General features: G+C 39.6%; 1 protein-coding gene across 1 annotated transcript in view; it reads left to right on the top strand.

Moving 5' to 3' along the window:
* The window catches only part of WDR11 (WD repeat domain 11), an 88,326-nt gene that overhangs the window by 56,574 nt on the left and 7,625 nt on the right, over nucleotides 1-24,127 (top strand). The window contains exons 13-23 of the mRNA XM_019555464.1: nucleotides 2,769-2,903; nucleotides 3,447-3,571; nucleotides 4,050-4,197; nucleotides 9,143-9,249; nucleotides 9,783-9,897; nucleotides 11,321-11,492; nucleotides 17,018-17,126; nucleotides 18,937-18,999; nucleotides 20,210-20,275; nucleotides 20,775-20,952; nucleotides 21,730-21,825. Coding sequence (XP_019411009.1) covers nucleotides 2,769-2,903; nucleotides 3,447-3,571; nucleotides 4,050-4,197; nucleotides 9,143-9,249; nucleotides 9,783-9,897; nucleotides 11,321-11,492; nucleotides 17,018-17,126; nucleotides 18,937-18,999; nucleotides 20,210-20,275; nucleotides 20,775-20,952; nucleotides 21,730-21,825 — 1,314 coding nt within the window. The remainder of the gene's footprint in view (nucleotides 1-2,768; nucleotides 2,904-3,446; nucleotides 3,572-4,049; nucleotides 4,198-9,142; nucleotides 9,250-9,782; nucleotides 9,898-11,320; nucleotides 11,493-17,017; nucleotides 17,127-18,936; nucleotides 19,000-20,209; nucleotides 20,276-20,774; nucleotides 20,953-21,729; nucleotides 21,826-24,127) is intronic.

Below are 24,127 nucleotides of genomic sequence, written 5' to 3'. Positions count from 1 at the left end.
TACTACTGTTTTAGAATACCAGGTTTGTGGCAGTGAGCTTTTTATATGAGCCAACAAGGACTAGTAGGACACATTTTAGAGTCAGGTTAGATTTTTGAAACAGTAGGGCTAAATGCAGATGTTATCGGGCATTAGGGGGAAGTTAATTCAAAATGGCTGCTTGATATCAGGTAAGTCAGGATGCGGGGGGTGGGGAGGTGGTTAGATGATGAGTTGGGTGTCCAGCAGGCTTGAGCGGTCAGGGCTCTGCTGGGGGATGAGGGGTAGGCGTGACCCACAAGTCAGGCACAGGAGGGTAGGCATGACCTGTGGGTGGAGTTGGGGAGCAGGCATGACCTGCAAGGGGTGGAGTGGGATCCCCTACCCCAGCAAACCTACACCCCTATTCCTTTTGCTTCTCCCCTCACCAGGACTTACTTTCTCAGCCGTGGCCATGGCAAATGCTAATAAAAGCAGCTGTATCCAGAGTGGCTTATGGAATGAAGGTTAAGAGCACTAGCTGCGGGGGTGGGCAAAAAATAGACCAGTGCTAGGGAAGGTGGGGGGCCTGGGGCCTGTGGCTGGGTTTTCCTGTACACGAGAAGTGACAGAAGTTCCATGCACCAGTTTGACTTAAATCAAATGAGTCTGATACTACATAGATCTAGGTTCATCTTAAACTGGATTCTTCAGTTTTTAGACTGGCTTGTGTGCCTGGATCTTCTGTTCAGTTACAGGTTTAGGCTGGTTGCCAGTCGCTGAGACCAGGTCTGTAAGTGTAAGGTTGGCACCGGGACAAGCTAAGTTTAAATCAGGCAGCCATTTTGAACCTGATTTAATCAAATGTCTGTACTTAGCCTAGGTGGTGGGTTATTATTCTAATAGTGATATGGAGATAACTTGCCATTTTTATGGCTTGAGTCAATGAAAAATGAGTGTTTGCTGAGTTTGGGGTTCTCCAGGGATTTCAAGATCCTCTTTATATGATCTCAGCTTTAATATAAAATCAGAGGGTGTGTCCACATGTGCTAGCATGTGCAGTTTATGGTGCCACAGATCTCTGTGGCACCACAAGCTGCATGTATTTCATGCTAAACCATGTGTGGAGCTGTTAATTCGCTCTGTGGCTGCCTGGGGCACAGTGGCCCTCAGTGAAGAGGCTCCACAGTACACAGAGGCGGGAGCAGGGAGCCTTGAGCTGCCTGCTCCCCCATCTCCATGTGCTGTACCCCAGCCAATGCCCCCCCCCCGGTGTTACATGGAGTCTGGTCAGGATGAGCAACAAAAGGCAGGTACGGGGCATGTGTGGCGGCACAAAGTAGAGGCACAAGTTTGCATGTATGGCGGCACAAAGTAGAGGCACAAGTTTGCACTGTTACTATCTCTGCCGCTGCAAGCGCATTCCCCTGCTCATCTGGATGCTGCCAGAGGGTTTTGGTTAGGGATGAAATAGTCTTTTTTCACATGTTGACTAATGAAAGCTTGTTCTCACCTTTTCATAAATGTTCAGCAGTTGGCATACACAAAGTAAAAATAATGTGAAAGCCATTTAAGAGAGAGGGCCAATTTTTTTTCCTTTTACATCCCACTGACTTGGGATTTTGGACTATAACAAGAGCTCCTAGGCACTATGCTTAATACAAGTAATATATAATTTATAAGACTACTTTTTTGTAAAAATAATTTAAATAGCCCTAGATTCAATGGAATAACCATTAAAAATATGAAAAGAACTGCTCTTGTACCCAGCCCCAAGATCCTGATATATTACATTCCCTTCTTTTTCTGTATTATATGGCAAGCAGTTTTTGACATTTGAAAACATCTTCCTGTATTTTTTGCACAGCAGTTAGCATAGTTTGGCCCTATAATTGTGAACACAGTCAATTATCAATTAATAACAAGTATGTGCTCAGACTGACAAGGTAAACTATTACATGAAAACAAAGGAAGGTGAATAATGAAAAGTAAATGCAGATTCTGATGCCGCCTAGTTTAGAAGATAGACTTAACAACATTTTGATTATAACACACAAGAAATGTCAAATATTTCAATTCCATGCTAAAAATAATTAGACCTAACAATAAAAAATCACTTTCCATTATTAAAAAACATTTTCTGATGGCCAGAAACCAAGGAGTTAATTCTAAAGGTGCTTCCCATGGGCTTAGGGAAAGTAATTGAGTCTGGACAGAATTTTGCAAGTTAATCAGCCTTTACAGGATGACGGCAGGAAATTCCTTAAGAGTGGCTCCTTGGGAAGCAGACCTGGCAAATGCTTTGCTGTAAGATTCTTTATCATTTACTACAGGCCTGTGGTGAGAGCTTCTTTCTTTTTTTCTGGCTCGCAGATCTCTTTCACTATAAACCTTTCTCTCTCTGTCCAAACTAAAATCTTGGCCTCTCTTGCTGGCGTGCTGTGGTTGTCTAAACTTCAACTCACTGAAAGCTGCTAAAATGGAGCACTTATTATTTTTTCCTCAAAGTCTTTCTTCCACATAGTGCCAGAAGTTTTAGTTAATTTGATCAGTTAGGCCCTGATCCTACAAAGAATTCCATTTAGACTCACTGAGGTCTCCAGGAAATTCAGTGGGCTCCTATGAGTGCAGACATCCAGCTCCACAAATTGTATTGCAGGACCAGGATCTGCTGAATGTGTCCTCACTTTGTCTCTTTCCACCTCCTGCCATTAGAGTAAATTGTGCCTGCCGTGGTGACAGGAAGAAAATATATAAAATAAAATAACAGAAATAAAAGTGATTTTTTTTCTTTAACTGGATATTTTTGACATAAGAAAGGGCTCATTCATTTCAGGCAGTACCTAGCTGTAGTATTTAAAGACAAACCTCTGGAGATCTGGGATGTGAGGACATGTACTCTTCTTAGAGAAATGCCAAAAAACTTCCCTGTGGTGACTGCTTTGGTAAGGAATCTATTCTTTTACCTTCTCCCTTAAAATGTCAATTTAATTTATAAGTATAATTTGAAATACTCTGATGGCTATTTTGCTACGAATTGGGTTGGTGGGTTTTATTTCTCTAGTATTGTTACCCAGACTTCCTATTTTTTCCAATTACCCTTACAAAATAGGATTATACAAGTTTCCCTTGCCAACTGCTGGGGTTAGTTTTCTGAAAGTTCCCGTGGTCAGCAAGACAAGAGGATTATGGAAAAAATGACAGGTGGCAGGCTGCTGCGTGGCCACGGAAAACTGTGATTACTCAAAACTATACCATGGTAGCCAAAATGTTATATAGAATATTAAACATGGATACTCAAAACTGTGGTTGGCAAAACCGTGGTTGGCGAGGGAAATCTGTAAATGAAAGCATCCTGTTTTAGAAATTGGTTCACTCTAAATAGATCTTATAGAAGCAATATATAATTAGCTTAATCATAATTAACCTGTAATTCTAGATAGTGAGAAACACTTGTTCCAATTTTTCCTATTTAAAAACGCTGACAGGAATGGTCACCTTCCCATAACTTGAAGAGTTTGAGAAAAAAACAGCTTGCAGCCCGTGAAGCTATGGCCCGACAGACGGTTGCATCCGATACAGAACTTATTAGTGTGGAATCTTCTGTTATCAGGTACTGCCCATCACAGTGTCCTATGGGCTGCATTCCTATATAAAGGTGCTCTTTTTATGTATTGGCACAGACTAGCACTGCTAAATGCTGGGTGCCCTGGGAGAGCAGTTTCACAGACTATTCGCCATTAGCAGTGCATAGAAAAGTCAGTGAATGGGCTAGGGTCTGGTCCTTAGACATCAACTTTGGATTCTTCTGCTGAGCATGAGAGATATTCATTTATTCCAAACAGGCATTGGCAGTACCCTTTAGTAATCTGCTCCTTGGAGTAAAATTAGTTTTTGCCACTTGGTTGCTCTTATAAGGGTGGAAGTCAATTATTGTTTGGGGATTTGAGTAGAAAGAACCATTTTGGAAGAAACATCCACTTCCATGCTACTGCATTTTTATGCATTGATTCATTGGGGAAATCTGATCTTTTATATGCGTTTCAAGAACAAAAAAGAGTTACCTTTGACTCACTGCATTTCTCCTAAAGCTTATTACAGGAGGCCGAAAGTAAATCTGAGCTGAGTCAGAACATTTCTGCCAGAGAGCACTTCGTGTTTACAGATACCGATGGGCAGATTTATTATCTCACAGTAGAGGGAAACTCGGTAAAAGACAGTGCAAGAATTCCTCCTGATGTAAGTTCAATATTACTGTATAATTGGGTCTTTAATTTGTTTTGATAGCTAGTGTTGCAGAAAATAACATTTTATTATAATTATTAGGAGTATACATTTTAATGGCAAATATTTACAAAATCCGTGATTGGAAATAGAAACAAAACTTGCATTTGCAAAACAAATGAAAGTTCCTGTTTATGTAAAATAATGTTTCTTTTCAGCTTTGCAATAGTGCATTAGTTTATGTAAGCAGTTTATTTATTTGGAAGGAACAGTGGAAATTTTTTTTCAACTGTATCTCATTTTTGCGTAATACATCTCAGAGAAATGCTGTAGACAGCAGCTGAATTTTTTTAGGCTTTATGGAAATGAGAACATCAGCAAAATAAATAAATACCCTACTTTTATTTGCTGTGGGATTTTTGTGGCTTTTTGTCTTTGTATTAGACTTACATATCTACTGCATCTGTTATGTTTAATTTAAGAAAATGTTAGTTTCCCCTGTGCATGAGAGGAAACTTTTTTGACCATGTTTATATTGGGCTTCTGTTAGTGATAGCTATTAGCAGGGTTGAAAAATTGTTTCCATTATTTCCACAGTTAGAATATAGATGCAAAGAGAGCAAATGCTCTTACAGAGAGAGCAGAACCAGCAGAAATTCAGTTTCGAGTATGGAATGAACAAGATTATCAAAGGATGTTAATACTGATCTTTAGTGTGGGTAGCAACACTTAAAATCGTGTTTAAAAAACACATCTAAGATGCTTTCTATTTTGGAAGAGGTGGTTTTAGGAGAAGTGGACTACTGATGTTTACCTGGTTAGCTGCCATTTTTCTAAGCTAAGTGTAGTCAAATCCTAGCCCTCTTGTAATATTACCTTTACTTTTTTATTAGACCTAACTAGGCAATAAAGTGTGTGATAATTGGGGAATATTGCATCAAAATTACTGTAATTTCTTTTGCCTCTAAAAAAAAAAAAAGATAGGCAACAAAAACAAACCCCATGGATCATTAAGGTTGCATTGTTTATTTTTGCATTTCCTCCATAGTTTTCTAGTTCTAACTGCACAGTTAGACTGAATGTGTGTTATTACCTAAATTTCTGCACTGCGTGAGTTGTTAATTTTAACTATTCAACCGTAACTCTTTAAATGGTAGATTATATTTAATTTTAATGTTTGGGCCTGATCCTGTATGTATACACTAATAACTTCATATATATTAGTCTTCAGCTCAGTGGGACTATATAATTTTTAAAAAGGAAAAAATATTATGGTTCAGGAGTAGTCTTTTTTTCTCATTCACATTGTTATCAGTGCATCAGCAATAACAATGGGGCATACAATTTTTAGGACTAGCTCAGATTATTGTCTGATGATTTCTAGTAGTGGCTGCTACTTATTCAATTCCTTCACAGGAAATCAAAATCCTTCAGAGACTATGAACGCTACCATCACGTAATGCTAACTAGCACAAACTATTTTACGTTAAGTACATAGAGTGGTGTTTCTAACTGGGGAGATATTAGAGGTGTAGGTTCTACTTTGATACAAGGCTTGATTATTTTGCTTAGTTATAAATGTACTGTCCCACTGCAGAATGGTAAAGCTAGTCCACAGTTAGTATTTGAAACAGATCAGATGCTCAATGAATTTTCCTCTTATTTTTATTTTCATTTGTAAGGTGTTCTGAGATGCAGGCATTCATATTTCGATCCCCTCTTTGTTAGTAAAAGCCAGTTCTGTGTTACATAACAGCCAATTACTGCAGCAAATGAGAGTTGTGCCTGGGCATGCAGCACAGAATAATTTCCTAAGGTACAAGAGGCAGTTCTTATTCTTTTGGTACAATAAACATTTAAGTCCATAAAAACTTCTATACAGTGGATAAATCCTTGGTCTCTTGTATACCTCCCATACCTATGGATGTCCTATAACATTCTCAGGTTTCCCTCTAGTGGCCAGTTGCCAAACATCATAGGGCACAGGTGGCAAGTTGTGCCCTGCCAAGAGTTGAAACCAGAGTCCACTTTCATAAAGTCTCCTGCTACTCCTAAAGTGGTTGAATTTCGCTAGGAAAGGAATAGCCATCCTTGCTAAAGTAGTTAAGTGAATTTGCCCTGCTGGTGTTTATATCCATTTCTGTTTAAAGAAGCTCTGTATTTGGCTTAAGGCTACTTCTTAAAAAGCACAACTTGTAATATCAAAACCTCCAGGTTTCTCCATTTGGCACATCTCCTCCAATAAACTTCAAAATATTTAAGTTATATTTGTAAAATTTTATTCGTTTTGTTCTCCTTTTCTCTTTGAATTGGCCAGCAATCAAGATGTTGCAAAAAACCTTCTGTTCAATATGGCAGGTCAGCTGTTTTTCAGAGATAGTGGCAGCTTTTTGAAAGAGTGACTACTTGACAAGGATGGTTTTTCAGGAAGGAGTGGGAGAGAGGAAATAATAAAAAAATCGCTACTCCATTGTGTTTTTTCTTTTTCTCTTTGTGTTTCAGTACAAAATTACATATTTTTAAGATTGTAGGTACAAAATTTAGACACTACATTTGTTTAGCTCCTGTTAAGTAACCAGAGTCGTTTGTCAAGACAGAACTTTACTGAAATATTATGTTAACTTCATGAAATATTATCTGTATAACATTTCAAGAAACCTCTATCTTTGCAAGTATCTCTGGTTATATAACAGGAGAAAAACACAAATGCCTTATATATAAATATGTGACATGGTAATATGGGATCACAGTATTGTAAATGTTACACTTGTAGTCCTATTGCATATTATGTATTATATATATAAATTTATTCAGCAGTTCTTAAATATATCAGTGAGAATGACAGATTTGATTGTGGGGGAAATTTTTATAAATGTTTTCCATTTCCATTGTGATCTACCCAAAAGTGCTCGCTAGACGATGTAACTGTTGAATACATTCTAGATCAGAATTTTTTTGGAAATTAACTTTATTAAAAATATGTTGAGAGGTTTTCTGATTAATGGTTTAAGTTTAAAGAATATACGAAAATGAATGCCAATTGAAATTTACAGAATCACAATCCATGGGATATTTTTTGAGGTATGCAAATGACACCAATTTTGGTTATGGATTAAGTTTCAAAGTGTGGTTTTCTTTTGGTAACTTTTGATTAATAGTGGTAAAATGTGGCCTGTTGATTGCCACTTATTTACAAAAGGCACATGAAAATTTGATAGGATGTACATACTCCTCGTTTTCCCCTTGTAATTGTTATTATTAGAAAAACCTGTGACTGCTTTGTAAAATTATTTTGCTATGCATCTCTCACAGACAAAGGGAGATGCTGCTGTCAGTGGGGGAATACAGCACCATGAATCAATCTGTAAAGATGTTGCATTATGAAATAACAAAAAGATTGAGAACACTTACTTCAGAATATGAAAACAGCTGTTTATTATAGCACATATAGAGTGAAGCTGAGAACTATTAAAAGCTAAGAGCTGTTATAGGTAGGAGAAGATTACTAAAAGATATTCACAATTACTGTCCATAAAGATCCTCTGAGGTTTCTGTTGCAGAGCAAGGAATTAAAGAAGCCCTGCATTTGGCTTCACACTACTTCTTTAAAAAACACTTGTAATCAGAACTTTATCATCCTTTGGTGATAACAGAGACAGAATTTATAGATGAGGCTTCTCTGTGTTCCTGGCATTTGTCACAGTTAGCCGAGAAGGAAACAGTCCCTTCTACAGCAAACTTCAGCTGTTTTGATAAGTAGCTCCCCTGACTCCATTGCTGTAGTAAAGAAGGCACCTTGGAGAATAGAGCAAACTGCAAATAACTCTCTTGCTTATGGCAGCTCCTCACAGTGATGCAGAAATCCCTAAAGCATTTACATTTACAATGTCAAACATTCCAGTTAGCTTTCTCCGATCATGGATTTAACATAGGTTTATTTGAAACTGCATCCTATGTGGCATCTGTCACTATGTCTATATCTGGTATGCTTGAGAGTAGTGGCCTTGTCTCCAGATCTTCATGTACAAGTGTGAATATGGGGCCAGAGGTGTTCAAGGGGCACTATCCCAAGAGGACTTAGTGTAGTCTACATTAGGTGGATCTAAGTGACATCACACAGTCAGTGGCTAAGGAGAGAATTGAACCCGAGTCTTGTGAGTTTGAATCTAAATCCAGTTGCCTGCATTTTACGTCTTGATTCCTCCCTTTTCTAGGGAGGAAACATATTATATGGGCTACACATTTGCTCTGATCCTGGTTCTTATACTTGAGCCCAAATTGCGCAACAGGAAACATTTTTATTGTTTTTGTCATTTTAAATTAAACTTCCTGTCTTTGAACACTAAACGCAATGTGCAGGTTTTGTTATGTCACTTGATTTTGCTGTAACTTTCTCTTTAGTTAAGCTTTTGAACAGTAGCAGTAACCTGTGGCACTGGCCTCAGATCATGAATTGTGATAGAGAAGACTTGAGTTGGCTACAGATTTGTAATGGATAAGAGTTCTTTTGTCAGCTTTAATTGTTTTGGTTTTCTATGAAGGGCAGCTATTTTTTTGCAATGAGTATGAAGACTCAGCTAAGTTCTATCAAACTGAAATCCTGGTGTTTGTACTTCCTAGTGTAGTATGCATTAGTTCTCTGGGTGTTTGAGAATGAGTCCTATCACATGGGAGCTAACATGAAACTAGAAACACACAAATGTTTTACATTTCTTATAAAACTAAATGTTAAGCTGTAACACAGTATTTAATTCAGTTTAAGAAGTCTAGAAAATATTTTGAGATAAATTCTGTCTTCTGAACCGGGACTCTTCCTGTAAACTCAATGGAATCGCCTTGTTGGAGCCACAAGCAGATTTTGCTTATTAGTTTTTTTAACATTGGAAAGTAATGGGCGGTATCAGTATAAAAATGTTTTGCCCGTGCAGAATGCTGTTAACCATATAATTTTCTTCTGCAGGGAAACATGGGAAGTATTACTTGTATTGCATGGAAAGGAGATACCCTGGTTCTTGGAGATGTTGATGGAAACTTAAACTTTTGGGATTTAAAAGCTAGAGTATCCAGGTATGAGAGAATAAAATCTTACCATTTCTTATAGAGTGAATGGATGACAGAATGTTTTTCTTTATATTTGCAGAAGGCTTCCATGATATAGCAGCTGAGAGAACAAGCTTCTACCTTTAACATGGAAATTTTTCTCAAATAGTGTCTACTCAGGCAGCGCTGAACTATAACAAAAGAGAGGTGGTACTGTCAGCTGGTGTAAATAGTATATTTGTGTTGTTTTCAGTGAGTCCTTGGTGACTTGTCCCAGCTAAATATTTGACTAGCTTTGTTTAAACAAGAATAGTTCAAATGAAAAGGGTTGTAATATTTGTAATATTAAATATTCTGAGATTTTTCTAACACAACTGTCACTTAAAAGTTGTTTATGATATTTTTGCTAGTCATCCATTTATATATGTACATGGAATATTAATTCTACAAGTTATAAAGTATCAAAACGTAGAATGTTTGAAACAGAATTTATATCAACTGCTCATATCTCTCTGTGTAGATTAGAACGAGCTTAAAACTTGAGTTCTTTTTGCCCCCAGGGGGATTCCTACCCACCGTGGCTGGGTGAGAAAAATACGCTTTGCCCCTGGAAAAGGAAACCAAAAACTGATATCCTTGTTCAATGATGGAGCTGAAGTTTGGGATGCAAAAGAGGTATGCATCTATTTCTCATCTGGTTGCACTTCTGCACAAAACATATAAACCTACTTCTCAAGGTCAGGTCAGGCACACAAACAATGTGGTTAAAATTATACACGAGCTGTTGCTGACATCTATATAATAGAGGTGTCTGGTCTTTTCACAAAAGATATTTACTTCCCCAGAAAGCTTTTTCAAGCTACTGTCAATTGAAAAGTGCCTTTCACTCATAAAGCTGACACTTTACTGAAATACCATTTTATCATCACTCTCTCCTAGTGATTTTTGGGTTGCAGCTTGCATAAAAAATGTTTTTGGGCTCCAGTGCAGAAATACAAAAATCTTCCTTTTCAGGCTTAACAAGCTTTTGTGAACATCTAGACATACTAAATGGCAAAGTTGACCTGACTTGGTTTTGATGTATTTGGGGATACATGAAAGTCAGACATTTGAGAATTAACTTTGTCTTTGCTTTTCTTTTTCTGAGGGAAAAACCTCATTAAAAAATCTCACATTCATCTTATGTAGGTAGTTGGAGTTTTATTCTTCTGTACATTTATAGATGGGACATTGACTAGGGATAAATGATTCTACATGAAGAGATGCGGACTGTAGTGCCATGCATTCTGCAGACCAGACAGAGTACAGCCATGTAGTCTGATCTTCTAGAAACTGGATTTGAGAAATCTTTGTAATCTCTTGTTACTTTTCTCTCTGGTGGTTCTCTACCTCTTTTTAGGACCACAATGGGTTTTTTATTATACAAAAGTCTTAACATATTCCTTGGATTAGTGACTTCTGTGAATATAGGGGACTGGTCCTGATGGGGTCAGAGGCTCTTCCAGTTCTGTGTTCCTCATTCCAGTCATACCTACCAAAGTCCTTATGCATGTTACAGGACATTGTAGCTCCTTTGCTTTCTCTGCAGAATGTCCTCATGAGTCCTGCAAAGACTAGGGGGTCTTTTTAGCCCAGGAAGATGCAAAGATGGCTTTAAGGATATCTTTGTTCCCTTTTATTAATCATGTGATATGCCTTATGGCAAGGATTGTCAGCTGGGGGTTACTTGGGAAGGCCCTAGCGGGTATGTGCAGGTGGGTGGGGGTGAAGCGCCGCCACCTACCACCCTGCACCACCCCCTCCCAGGAGCAGGGTCAGGGCGAGGGCAGCGGTGCCCCTCTGCAGGCCGCACAGGTGCTGCCTGGCCAGCTTGATGTGGGTGATGCTCACATGCAGCGGCTGCTGCCACCACCCACCACCCCGTGCTGCTGCCACTCAGCGTCCAGTCGCCTGGCACCCTTCACCCCTCAGCTCGGTGTCTGGCTGCCAGGGGCACACGTACTAAAAAAGGTTGAAAACCCCTGCCTTACGGAATCACAGCGCTGAATCTTGCCAGTTATAACTAATATCCTTGCTGAAAAGTGGCTCATTTTTCCAGGTACAGATGGTGAGCAGTTTAAGAAGTGGGAGAAATGTCAACTTCCGAATACTGGATGTAGATTGGTGTACCTCGGATAAAGTGATTTTGGCATCAGATGATGGGTGCATCAGAGTTCTAGAGATGTCTATGAAGCCATCATGCTTTAAAATGGATGAACAAGAGTTGTCAGGTAAGAACAAATCTCAACAGACCACCATAGTTAAGTTTCATGTTTGTTACCAATCCAAACAACACATAGAAAGGGTGAGAAAAATAATCTTTATTCTTTTCCATGAAACAAGAGAGCAGAACTAGTATCTTCCAAGCATTTTGATGCAGACAATCTGCAGACAATCTCCAGGTGCTTTAAGAATGTCTTGTAATAATTTTTCATTGAACTTATAAAGGAATAGATTATACGTATTTTTCTGTATTTAGAAAAGGTTATTCAGCACATTATGATCAATAACACAGATAGATTAGAAATCATATATTCTCTTTTGAACCCTGAATGTGAAAATATAGACATGCATAATTATGTAATTAAACCTGTGAAAAATAAAGGAAAAACATTGTCAGTCAAAAAAACAGTATGATTCAGTAGCATTTTAGATATTTATAAAAGTAACAAAAGTTACCTAGGATAGAATAAAAATCATTGTGTAAATCAGTCAGCATATAATTAAACCACTAACTTAGTTGAGAGTAGGAAAAATGTCACATGGGTAAATTATCTCACAACTGAATCCTGCAGAGACCTTTTGTCTGAAGCATCTTACTACTGTCATAGATTCTGTACCATAATAGACAGACCACCAGTCAGATCCATTTTGGCTGTGTGAAAAACCCCAAACCACTGAAACTAAATTAAAAAAAACTAATGTGATGCACAGTTAACCCAGAACCTCACCTGCCTCCAAACAGAGATATTATTTTATCTCTTTTAGTAGTCTCAAGTGTTACTAGTGGGCAAAAATGGTCATTTGGAAGGGTAACTTTTTTTTTTAATTGAGTTTCATTTTAAGTTGTGCTCATTGCTAGCTCTCAAATGCCAGTGCACAAAGCAATGTAAATGCTAATGCTTTCACTTTGCTTAATAACTATATAACAGATTAGCAGATTTGGGAGATGAGCAGAGCTGAGGCAGGCTGTTTATGTCGCAGTCTGCAACTAGCTTGGAAGAGATCCTGCTGCACAAAGCTTTAAGTAACTCCCTCTTCACTGTACATTTACAGAACTGGTCAGACTGAGGAATTGAGTTTCCGGCTTCAGGAGGTTTGCAGCTCCCTATCCTCAGTTGATCTGTCCTCATTATTACACCCCAAACCAATGCCATAATTGCAAATCCAAGATACAGAAGAACCCTGTGCTTTTTCCATTGCATGTCAGATATTTTTTGAGTGGAGAGAGAGAGAGGAATATTTTTGGTAGCGTATGGGAACAAGGCACTTTTTCTAGCCTCCTAATTCAAGAATTGTTTCCACTACATTCCTATGGCTATTGTGATATGGTTCCCTGAGCCCCTCCTCTCCTGTGAAAACCTCCCCTGGGCCTCCACAGTGATTTTTTTCCTAACTGTCATAATAAATGTGACCTGCATTGCCCAGACAATACACACTTGCAGCAGAGTTGAATATTTTTGCACAAAATCTTGAAGTGAATCGTGTTTCATAGGTTAATTGCCTTTTTCAGAGTCCTGCTTAACTTTATTTGGTTGGGGACCATGTAGTGTAAACTGTAGTATTGCTTCAAAAAAAGGAGCTGGGGTTGTGCAGGTGCTTAGTTGATGGCCCAGAGGTTGCAAGTTCAAGGCCACAGCAGACGTGATCACAGCACGGCCCTGTCAAATTTCAACCAACTCTGTGAATTCTGCTAAATATCTAGTCACAAGGACATGAAAAAGGTAGGAAGGGCTTCAAACAATACCAGTTGCCTAGGGAGACTTTTGTAGTAAAATCCAAGTAACTCTTCTTACCTGTGAAGTGAGTTACTATTCCATATAGCAAATCAGTACTGAAGGAAGAAAAAAATACTTATTGGAAGTCTAAAATCACTCCAGTGTCCAATTTTCAGTTGATCTCTGAAATGTAGTTTAATGGTTCATTAGACTAGACTAAAGACTTAAGAAATGTTCTGAAGCAAACATCTTGCATTTTAAGCTGATAGATTGAAAGACCTGAAGAGTATGCAAATGTCAAACTGAGATACAGTTTAAATGATTGCAAGGTTTCTGATTTATATGGTAATCAGTGCAGTTTAAGTTCCTTATATGGGCTCTGAAACTAATTGTTCATGTAGCCTAACCTTTTTTTGGTTGCTTTTTAATTTTATTACATTACTAATGTTAAAGCATTGGGACTGGGAGTGAGGGGGGTGTTATATAATTATATGCATATTCCATGGAAAAAGCCATGCATTTAGGATTGCAGAATCAAGCATTCCATTATTAAATGCTAGAATTAAGACTGCCCGTGGAGTCGTACCTTGGGTCCCTTTGATAAGGTACACTGTGAGGGAAGGAGGCCTTAACCCCATTTCACATGGAGGGAGCTACAGACAAAGATTAAAACCAAAAACTGTCACTTGGCAGGGAATTTTGGGGTATGCCTATGTGATCTTGTTGTGCCACACTGCGCTAAGCTTTGCGCATGCTTGTTCCCAAATCTGAAGCAGTGTAGCTGTGTCAGTGCAGCATTTCACAAATCTAATAGGATGTTTCATTACAGAGCTTAGGCTCTCTGTACACAGTATTCCTTAAAGATAAATTTACCCTTAAGCGCATCCCAGGTTCTTAATTAGGATCATCACCAATTTTTTTCAGATGAACCAAATGATCCATTTTCTATAAACTATCCCCTGTGAATGTCCTGAGGAGACTTACATTTTTCTATATAGTCAAGCTGTTGGAATCTCTCCAGGATTTTTGGATACATGCTAGCACATTGAAGTGTTAGGCAGAAAGAGACCCAGAGACTTTCAAAATGGTTTTCCCTCCAGTAATACCTGATACTAGCTAGCTAGCTAGGTTCCATTGCGGTTTCGAGTGCAGACAGCTTGTGTGTTTCCCCTGAGAAGGATGCTGATACCAAAGATATTCAAGTCAGCTACTTGAATTTCAGTACAGATGTTGAGACATCATTCCCCATATAAGTCTGATGCTTCTTTTGGGTGCAGTCTTTGTTTAAGAAGCCTGTAAGCTCCAACCTTTCTATTCCAACCTTGCTTTTGAGCCACCAAGAATGAAATATATATATATGGACAAGCACTCAAAGAAGCAGAAGTAGTTACTTACCTTCCAGAACTTTGTTCCTAAAGCTGATTGTTCATATGTTTTCCGTAACATGCCCTCCTTCGACACTGGTACAATGTGGACACCTATACTTCTGTTGACATTTGAGGTTCCCCTGATCTGTGGTGTGGAACATGACATTAAATGGGCAGGTACAACCTCTCTAAGCTAAAGATTCTGAGTCCCTATAGATGTTCAGATAAAGGCATGGTATGTAATCCACATGTGCAGGGCAAGAGATGTGACTGTGGGATCCTGCATCTGATTCTATCACGTTTTATTGTCAGTAAAGTGAGAACTCAGGATTGCCATTCTGGGTTCCCTCTGCACCAGCAAATAGGATGTTCCCACAGTTGTGAGTCCCATAGCTGATTGGGCTTGCAGCCATGGTCGCACCAGGACCAAGAGTCTCATAGCTGCAGACTTTGGGTCCTGACAACACCCCATAGCTGCCAGGACCAGGAGTCCTGCAGGTGTGGCCTCTGGATCCCAGCCAGAGCACTGCTGGGACCTAGAGTTCACACCTGCGGGGTTCACAGTTCTGGTAGCTGTGGGGTGCTGTTGGGACTGAGAGTCCGCTCAGCTGCAGGACTCCCAGCCCCAACTGTGCACGGTGCATCCCTGTATCTAGGAGCCCTGTCAGCCAATGGGGCTTCCAGCCACAGCAGGAGATGCTGCTACATGTGAAAATTAAAGCCGGATAGAAACCAGCTATAAAGTTAGAACACATTTTCCAGCTCTATAGCTGGTCCAGTTTTTTTAAGTGATTATGAATTTGCACATGTAGCTGTTCGAAATCAATTGAAGTGCACAGTTAACTTGGCAAAGGTTCTGATTTCAAGATTCTCACATCAAGAATAGCAAGGGCCACATTAATTTTTGACACTTCCTAACTTTTGTGCCCTTTTAATGTTCTATTAACTTAAGTTTTTAGTGCATTTATTTAAACTTAAGTTGATGGGAGAGGGCTGTTCCTGCCTTGTCACTCACTGGTCCTCAAGTGGACTGGGATCTTGGAAGCCACAGTACACTTCTCTGCCAGTTGAGCTTAGAGAATTAATGGCAGCTATAGAAGGCAGTTACCATTTATGTCGACCTCACAGTGGGACAATGAAAGGAACCATTTTACCAGTGGCTTTTACAGATATTTTCTAAACAGCAAAGCAATCTGAGACTCAGTATAATGATTTCCATTCCAGATCTTGTAGGGGAGAGTGCTCTAGTGATGGTGTAGTCCCTTCTGTCCCTGTCTCCTTCTTCTCCTGTTCTCATCTTTTGCCTCCATTCTGCTCATGTTCGTGTCCTCCACTTCTGAGTTCTGCTACTTTTCCCTTGTCCCACCCTACGTCTCTTCTCTGGCCTACGGGTGTTGGGTGCGCAGCGTGGTCAAAACCTAGGATTTGTGTAACTATACAGCATACTCAGTGTAGGTGGTCAAGTATTAGGTGGCATGTACTAACAAAGATTTTTGCAAACTCTAGGATCCTTTTCCAGAGACTTTTATTTTGGTTACATATTTCACAGAGATGACAAAACATGCATCTCTGACACAAAGGTCTCATGCTAGGTAATGGCTGGCAATCTGAACTGTAAGTGCTGCTAGCTCTACTAATTTTTTTTCCCCTCCTAATCTTCAGAACTTGAGGTGGAGATCATTCAACATTTGAGTAGGTTACACTGCTGAATTATTCATTTACAACTGGTGTTTTGCATAGGGGCACAAGTCAAATGTGCGCGTGCACAAATTCTTGCCTAACTGGTTAGTGACAATCAAATACATATACTTGCAGCAGGAAGATAATTTCTAGTCTTCCTGCTGAATTAATGGTTTCATACAATCTTAAACTAACATTGAAAATGGGCTACCAAGGAAAAATTGAAAATTGAGCTAACCACAGCGATATACTGACCAGACTTTGGGAAGCATCCAACAGAGAAATATGTTTAACTTAATTGCCTCCCTGTAATAGCCTCTTGGCACATCCTAATTTCACTGAAGGTATTTCAGAATATTGTCATATTAAAAAAATACTTTGTTCCCTAGCGATGGATGTGCCAGAATTATGCATTCTGGGACATCTTTAATGGCTTTCCTCCCTGTCTTTTAGTAGGAGCTCACATGTCCATTACTTCACAAGTTTTTGAACCAAGTTGTAAATAAATGAAAAGCCCAAAAGATCAGATTCTGTGTGGAATTTAACCATGTATTATCCCAAAAATGTTTTTGTTCGTAACGACATATTTTTTACATATAGTAGTACATACTGTACATTTGAGTTAGATGATGGGGCAAATAGTAAACTCCTTTTGGCACACTAGCAAACTGAGTGTTCTGTGTTTTATTGTTAGTAAATGCTATTCCATTGCAGTGTGGCTACTTTTAACTTGAAAATAAGACTTTTCCCCCCTCCCTTTTTCTATTTCAGAACCTGTGTGGTGTCCTTATCTCCTTGTTCCACGGGCCTCATTAGCTTTAAAAGCATTTTTGCTGCACCAGCCATGGAATGATAAATATTCTCTAGATATTTTTCATGTGTAAGACTTTATTGTAATTTTCCAGTAACTTTTATCTTTTATTATTATTATTATTATCATCACTGCATATTCTTCAGCAGAAGGCTGCTGAATGGGTTCATTTAACTTTAGCAGTCATGAGAAAATCTAAATGGGAGGGGTAACACCTGCCTCTCCATTTCTGAAAAGAGCTCTTTTCTGTTTTAAGACAATAGGAATAGCCTAGTCCAGGAGAACTCAACCCCCAGTCCATGGACCAGATCCAGTCTGTGCTGTGTTATCTGCCCCCCCGGGTACCCCCTGAGTCCAGAAGTCTGGCAGGAGGTAGTGGTGCCACCGCTTTCCTGGTGCCAAATTTTCCACACCCACAGGGAGCCCTGAGTCCTTGCATGCTGGATTGTGAAAAGGGGCAGCACTGAGGCCTAATTCTGGCAGGAGAGGGAGATGCTGAGCCCCTGCAGCCCAGTCCCAGCATGCGAGGCAGAGAGGGGGTGAAGTCAGGCCCCAAAGGTCTGATCCTGGTGCACAGGGCTTGATCCAGCCAGTGGACCAGCCCTGCCCCACTCATCTGTCCTGCGAGTCCAAAAGTTTGAGTGCCACTGGTCTAGTCAAAATTGGCTGTTTGCATCAAAAAGCAGGAGTAGGTTTCATTTGTAAGAACAGCTGATTGGAAAGTGGTTAGGGGGGTTGCTGGAGAGTAGGTCAGTGTCCCAGTCCTTTGATTTATGAGTATATTGCTGCTTTAGTAGTCCAAAACCCTAAGAAGCATACAACCATCTTACAGATATTTAGATCTATTGTTTTTATATTGCAGTAGTCATGATGAAATCAATAGACAGTATGCTGGGCCATATCCATACCCATGGGAAAGTATATGCCCCAGATAATTTGCCATCTAAAAACACAGTCAAAATAAAAGAGATATGATTGCTGTATTCAGTTTTGTATTCATTATGTGCATTATCAGTGTGTCATGAATGAACAAAAATCCAGTAAGATCTTGGCGATAAGGAGGTAGAAGGTTACAGTGGTAAATAGGACCAAAATGGAAGCTGAACTCCCCAAAATAAGCAAAAGTGCTTGTGGTGAGAGGAAAGGAGAACGAGGACTCACAACTGGGGAATTAGTGCTATGCAACAAATAAGAGCAACTCTTTAAGGAGGAAAAGAGAAAAGTGAGGTGGAGCAAGATAGTAGATCCTTTTGCAATGGCTCTTGTAGCCCATCAGGATTTGAAAGATGTGAGAAAAGTCAAGGCAGTAGAGAAAAGTAGTCATAAAATGCAATAGATGTTGGTACTATGCCTGTGTTTTCAAGAGGGGGGTAAAAATTTTAGTTGCTTCAATTTATCATAGTGTAAATGGAGGTGCCTGAAGGGGCCTAGTTTTCTGAATTACTGATTGCTCTCCGTCAGTTATTCCGCTCCCTTTCACCTCTCTCCCCTTAGACTCATTAATATTGAGCTACTATAAACTGTTACTCAAATTTGAAAATGCTGTATAGTAAGGAGAAGTGCAGGTTTTAGTGAACATAAAGTTATGGGAAAGAGTGAAGTGATGAGACTGTGACTAAGACTGATGATGCTGAGGGAAAGTGAAGACAGGTCATGAATTAGTTCTTTGAAACTAATATTTGCCTGGGAAAAATAATGGATGGGCTTTTTTTTCTTCATTAACAAAGTAAAAATGTTCATAAGTTTGCTTCCTGCCATGGCTTATGTTCCACATTGCCAATACTCTTCTTCTACCTCGTGTTTTATAAGTTTAGTTAATATATGGGCATATATAAATGGATTGAATATATATCAATTAACTCTTATGGTTTTTATGCAGTGATTATCCAGAGAATGAAAATGTTAAGAAACTGATTCAAGAACAGTTAAATTCATTGTCCAAGTAAGATCCTTTTAAATAATGTTTTTAATAGTGTCACTTTAAATGAGGGCACAGCAGCAAAAACTGTAACGATTGTTTTTTTATTTAGCTGCCAATCTAAATGTGCATGTTTGAGTGCTTGAGTAACAGCAAATGACATTTTAATGTTTAATAGCCTGCTTTGTCTAATAAAAAAACTGAACCATAAAGTTCTTCCCAAGTGGGAGAACTTCCTTGAAATAAATTGTTTGATGTTAGCATAACAGCCAGAATAATTTACTGTTTTAAATATTTAAGTGGGATGGAAACTACTATTGAATTTGTGATGTTTCCCTTTCGTGTTGCTGATATTGCTGACAATGGTGGCTGTCAACAGGAGGTTCATTAATGCTGATTTGAATTAAAAGCATTTAATTGCAGTTAGCATCCGCAATTTATTGAAAACCATTTTCATAACATGTCCATCCATTAGAATGCTCTACTGGGCCAAACGTACACAGCGACTTAGCTGTGTCTAGTAGTTTAGCAAACAGTATCGGTGTGTTCGTTTAAGCTATGAGATCTGCCTTTGCATCTAGGAAATCAGATGCATTTTCCCTCCCTTCTCTCTTATAGATTTTCATTATACAGTACAACCTCATTCTATAACAAGCCTTTTAATAACACCTCCTTTTAACCATTGTAACAACAGGAACAACATTTTTTCATTATTATAATTGAGCAAATTGACTTAATCTATGATAGCGAACACTGTCTTCTGTAATGATTTTTTTCTCCCAGTCCCATGGTGGTTTGGTATGATAAGGTTTGATTAGAATATGCAATGATGTGACATTCTAGATTATATTCACATAATTATGTACTGCAAACTCATATTACAGTTTCAAATACACCCATGTGGTTGTTCACATGTATTGCATCTATAACTATGCCTGACCGTCCATCTGACTTAGCTTTTATTCAAATAACTGATAAATAACGTAGGTTGTTGTGCAGAATTTACAACACTCCTGTAAGTGTTTAGGTATTCTTCATGTTGTGAATAATTCCTGTTGTAGTTGTTGAATATTATTCAATAGATGCTTTTGTTCTGTATGGACTGAATTTCTGCTTTCCTTATTTGAGAATGAAAAACAACTTGTTCTTCTTAGTAGGCAATATAGTAGATTGTATTTGTGTTCAAAATCCTGCCCAAATATTACAAATCAGTAGTGACATTTTCTTTTTGCAGTGACATCAAGAAACTTTTGCTTGATCCTGAATTTACTCTCTTGCAAAGGTGCCTCCTGCTTTCAAGGTAACAGATTCTGACAAAAGTCAAAAGTCTTTTCAAAATCAGGTTCTGATCCTATCAACACACATAAATGTGTTTTAAATAAGCAGAAATTCCTATTAAAGTTAATGAGACAACTGAAGTGAGTAGTTAAACACATGTCTAAGTGTTTTCTAGGCTGAGGTTATTACTTTAATTGGTGAATTTTGCATTTGTAGTAAATTTTGGATTAGTGTGAAAAGGACCTTAACATGGTTGAATGGAATTACATTTTATAAAGCTTTAAGGAACTGCCTGTGTTGAAATAGGAGTTATTTGTTCAGTGTCCTATCCTACTACCTGGTAAGTGCCTTACAGAAAGATGCATCTTTTCTGTACTTAACTACCTTTTAAACACATAACATTTATTATCTAACATATAAAATCAGTCAGTGTTGTGGCTTTCATGTGGTTCAGAAGTTCAAATTAATTTGTAGCTATGATGCATAATGGTATAATACGATCATTTTGATTTTTGACTTAGACTCTATGGTGATGAATCGGAACTGCATTTCTGGACTGTTGCTGCCCATTATTTGCATAATTTATACCAGGAAAAAGTGCAAACTGCAAAAACTACAGACACAGTTATTCTTCCAGAAAAACTGGTCAATCCATTGGATATATGTTATGATATACTGTGTGAAAATTCCTATTTTCAGGTATTTTGAGGCATTTTTATATAATATGAATATGTGATTAAATCAAGAAAAAGACTTTGAATTAATTATGAAGTTCTACTCTGAACTCAGCCTAGTCATAAGCTTAAAACACAGAGCTTCTACACATGCAATTAGTGTGGGGCAGTAAGCTCTGGCACAGTGGCACAGTTCGCATCAGAGACAGCAGCTCCCACTCTCAGCCTACACACGTGTGTCTCGGCCCACAGCAGTTAGCACTGGGGCGGTACAGCCCCGGGCTGGCAGCAGGCGTGGGGAGGGGGTCAACCTCAGACTCTGGGTTCCAGCGTTGGGTGGTGGAGGGGCTGGCTGAGGCATGAGGGGGGCAGCCCCCATGCTGTAGCACCCTTGTGCCCCAGCTGGACCCAGTTACTATCTACATGTGTGTTCAAGTGGCATAAATTACTCTGCTATACGATAATACTTGTCCCAGACAGTACTATCCTGCGAAGGAGTTAATTTACTGCACCCTAATACAGGCATACGTATAGACAGTGGCACTTTACTGCAGAGCTGATTAGTCAACTCCATGTTAAAATGCACGTGTAGTTGAACCCACTGCCGTTGAGAAGCTGTGGGGTGTTGGTGGTTAAATATAATGCATTTTTGTAACTATATTTATTGAAAATATAGATAAAGTTCCTATAAGACCACATAATATTTTTGGCACATTAACAGTTCATATTATGGGAGAAGTTCTGTTGTATATGTTAGCAAGATTATTCAAAGGCTTGTATAAGTATTTTTTCTTCTCTTTAGAAATTTCAGCTTGAAAGAGTAAATCTACAGGAAGTTAAAAGATCAACTTATGATCATACCAGGAAATGTGCTGACCAACTCCTCCTCCTTGGACAGGTTCGTAGGTGATGGGTTTTTTTCCTTTTCATAGTACTTCTCTCTCATTTCTATGGACTTTGCATGTTTCTAATCCTCCTCTATCAATTCGACATGGCATCAGTCTTAAATGGGATGGGGATAATACTCTGACATTCATCCAAGACTCAGCTGGATATGTTGCTGGCATATTGTGTGTGTGGATCTAAGGAAGTGGAAATGTTGTGCAAGGTATCATCCAAAAACAGAAGGTCCTTCAAGCCGCATTGTTCTTTTAGTTCCCAGCTGAATGTTTTTCCTATTTATATATATCCAAGCAATAGAATGCTACCTTTTGCAATATTTGCTCAGCTAACTCGGTGTGTAGCTGAAATTATTTGCAGATAGGTTTACAATACCTTATGGTTTATGGCATCAGAGAGACTATCAGTTCTAAAGGCCTGAACCTTTGATCTTCATTGGTAACAACAAGAGTATATCAACATTAGTATATTAACTTTATGTCATCTAAAACCAGTTTTTACTTTGTTATATATAAAATGCATATACAATAAGGACAAGTGCAAAGTTCTGCACTTAGGCCAAAGCAGTCCCATGCAGCAGTACAGATTGGGAACTGCCTGGCTCTGCAGAAAAGGATCTGGGGTTACACTGGACAGTAAACTGAATATGAGTCAACTGTGTGGCATTGTTGCAAAGAAGGCTAATAGCCTACTGGGCTGCATTAGTAGGAGTGTTGCCAGCAGATCTGCAGTATTGTGTCCAGCTTTACCCTACCCCACTACAGAGAGGATGTGAGCAAAATGGAGAGAGCCCAGTGGAGGGCAATGAAAATGGTTAGGGGTCTGAGGCATGTGACTGCTGAGGAGAGGCTGGGGGAACTGGGTTTATTTAGTCTGCAGAAGAGAAGACTATGGGGGGATTTAATAGCAGCCTTCAAGTACCTGAAGGGTGTGTCCAAAGATGATGGAACTAGACTGTTCTCAGTGGTGGCAGATCGCACAACAAGGAGGAATGGTCTCAAGTTGCAGCAAGGGAAGTTTAGGTTGGATATTAGGAAAAACTTTCTCACTAGGAGGGTAGTAAAGCACTGGAACAGGTTACTCAGAGAAGTTATGGACTCTCCATCCTTGGAGAGTTTTAAAACCCAGCAACACAGCCTTGGCTGGGATAATATAGATGGGGCTGGTCCTGCTTTGAACAAGGGGTTGGACAAGATGACCTCCTGAGGTCCCTTCCAACCTTAATTTTCTGTGATTCTATAGATGCAATTCATCTGTCTCTCTAGTTCTCTCCATCATCCTGCCATTTAGATAATTTTTAAGAAGTATTATTTCAAATACTAAATTAACCCATGAAATCCTGGCCAGTTTCTTTGCTTTTACAATCTTTATTTCCTGCCAACTTATTCTTAATACTTTTCTTTCCTGTTTTGCTCTTGTGAGAAAACCACACAAACTGGGGAAATTACATACTCAGTTTGCTATTTTCTTCTTCTTAAGACCTTTTCAGGAAAGCACTTAAGTATATGTTTTGATCTTGTTCTTGTTCAGGTTACATGTTGTGTGTGAATAAGGGTGTTTTCCTGATTTGGGCCAGTAAATAGTAGGGGTGAACCGATAGAAATTTTGGGGGCCAATACCAATAGCCAATATTTAAGGAGGCATATCAGCTGATACTGATCTGATTTCCAATACAACTGCCTCCTGCTGATAAGTCCAGTGTAGTGGAAGGGGAGGGGTAAGGGAAGGGGTGTAGAGGGGGGCAGATTAATGTGGTTGAGGGAGGGGGCAGGGACAGGCGCTGCCCAGGCTGGGCAGAGATGGGGCGGAGCTGCAGCCAGGGTGGGGGCGGCTCCCACCGCTGCTTATATGGCAGGAGGGCACAGGGGGCCATGCCCCCTGGATCTGTGCAGGGCGGGCTGCAGCCGGGGCTGCGCAGGGCTCTTCCTGACAGGGGCTGGGCTCAGAGTGGGCAGCACTGGTAGGATGCTGCATCCACCCCAAATTTTGCCGCCACTCACTCCCAGCACTGCTATCACTAGCCACCCAGCGCTGCTCCGGCTCAGTGCCCTACCTCCATCCACACACTGGGAAGAGCCAGGGCTGTGGCTGGCAGTGGCGGTGCTGGGAGCTGAGCTGTGGTGAAATCTGGGGTGGATGCAGCATCCTACCAGTGCTGCCAGCATCTGCTCTGAGCCCAGCCCCCGCCGAGAAGAGTCTTGTGCAGCCCCGGTTGCAGCCCACCACGGCCCACCCTGCGTAGATCCAGGGGCCACTTGGCCCCTCCCCTGCCCTCCTGGGGTGCAAGCAGTGGCAGGAGC

The sequence above is a fragment of the Crocodylus porosus genome, unplaced genomic scaffold (genome assembly GCF_001723895.1).
Source record: "Crocodylus porosus isolate Cpor-Errol unplaced genomic scaffold, CroPor_comp1, whole genome shotgun sequence".
Lineage (NCBI taxonomy): Eukaryota > Metazoa > Chordata > Crocodylia > Crocodylidae > Crocodylus > Crocodylus porosus.
This window is presented reverse-complemented; position numbering and strand designations above follow the sequence as displayed.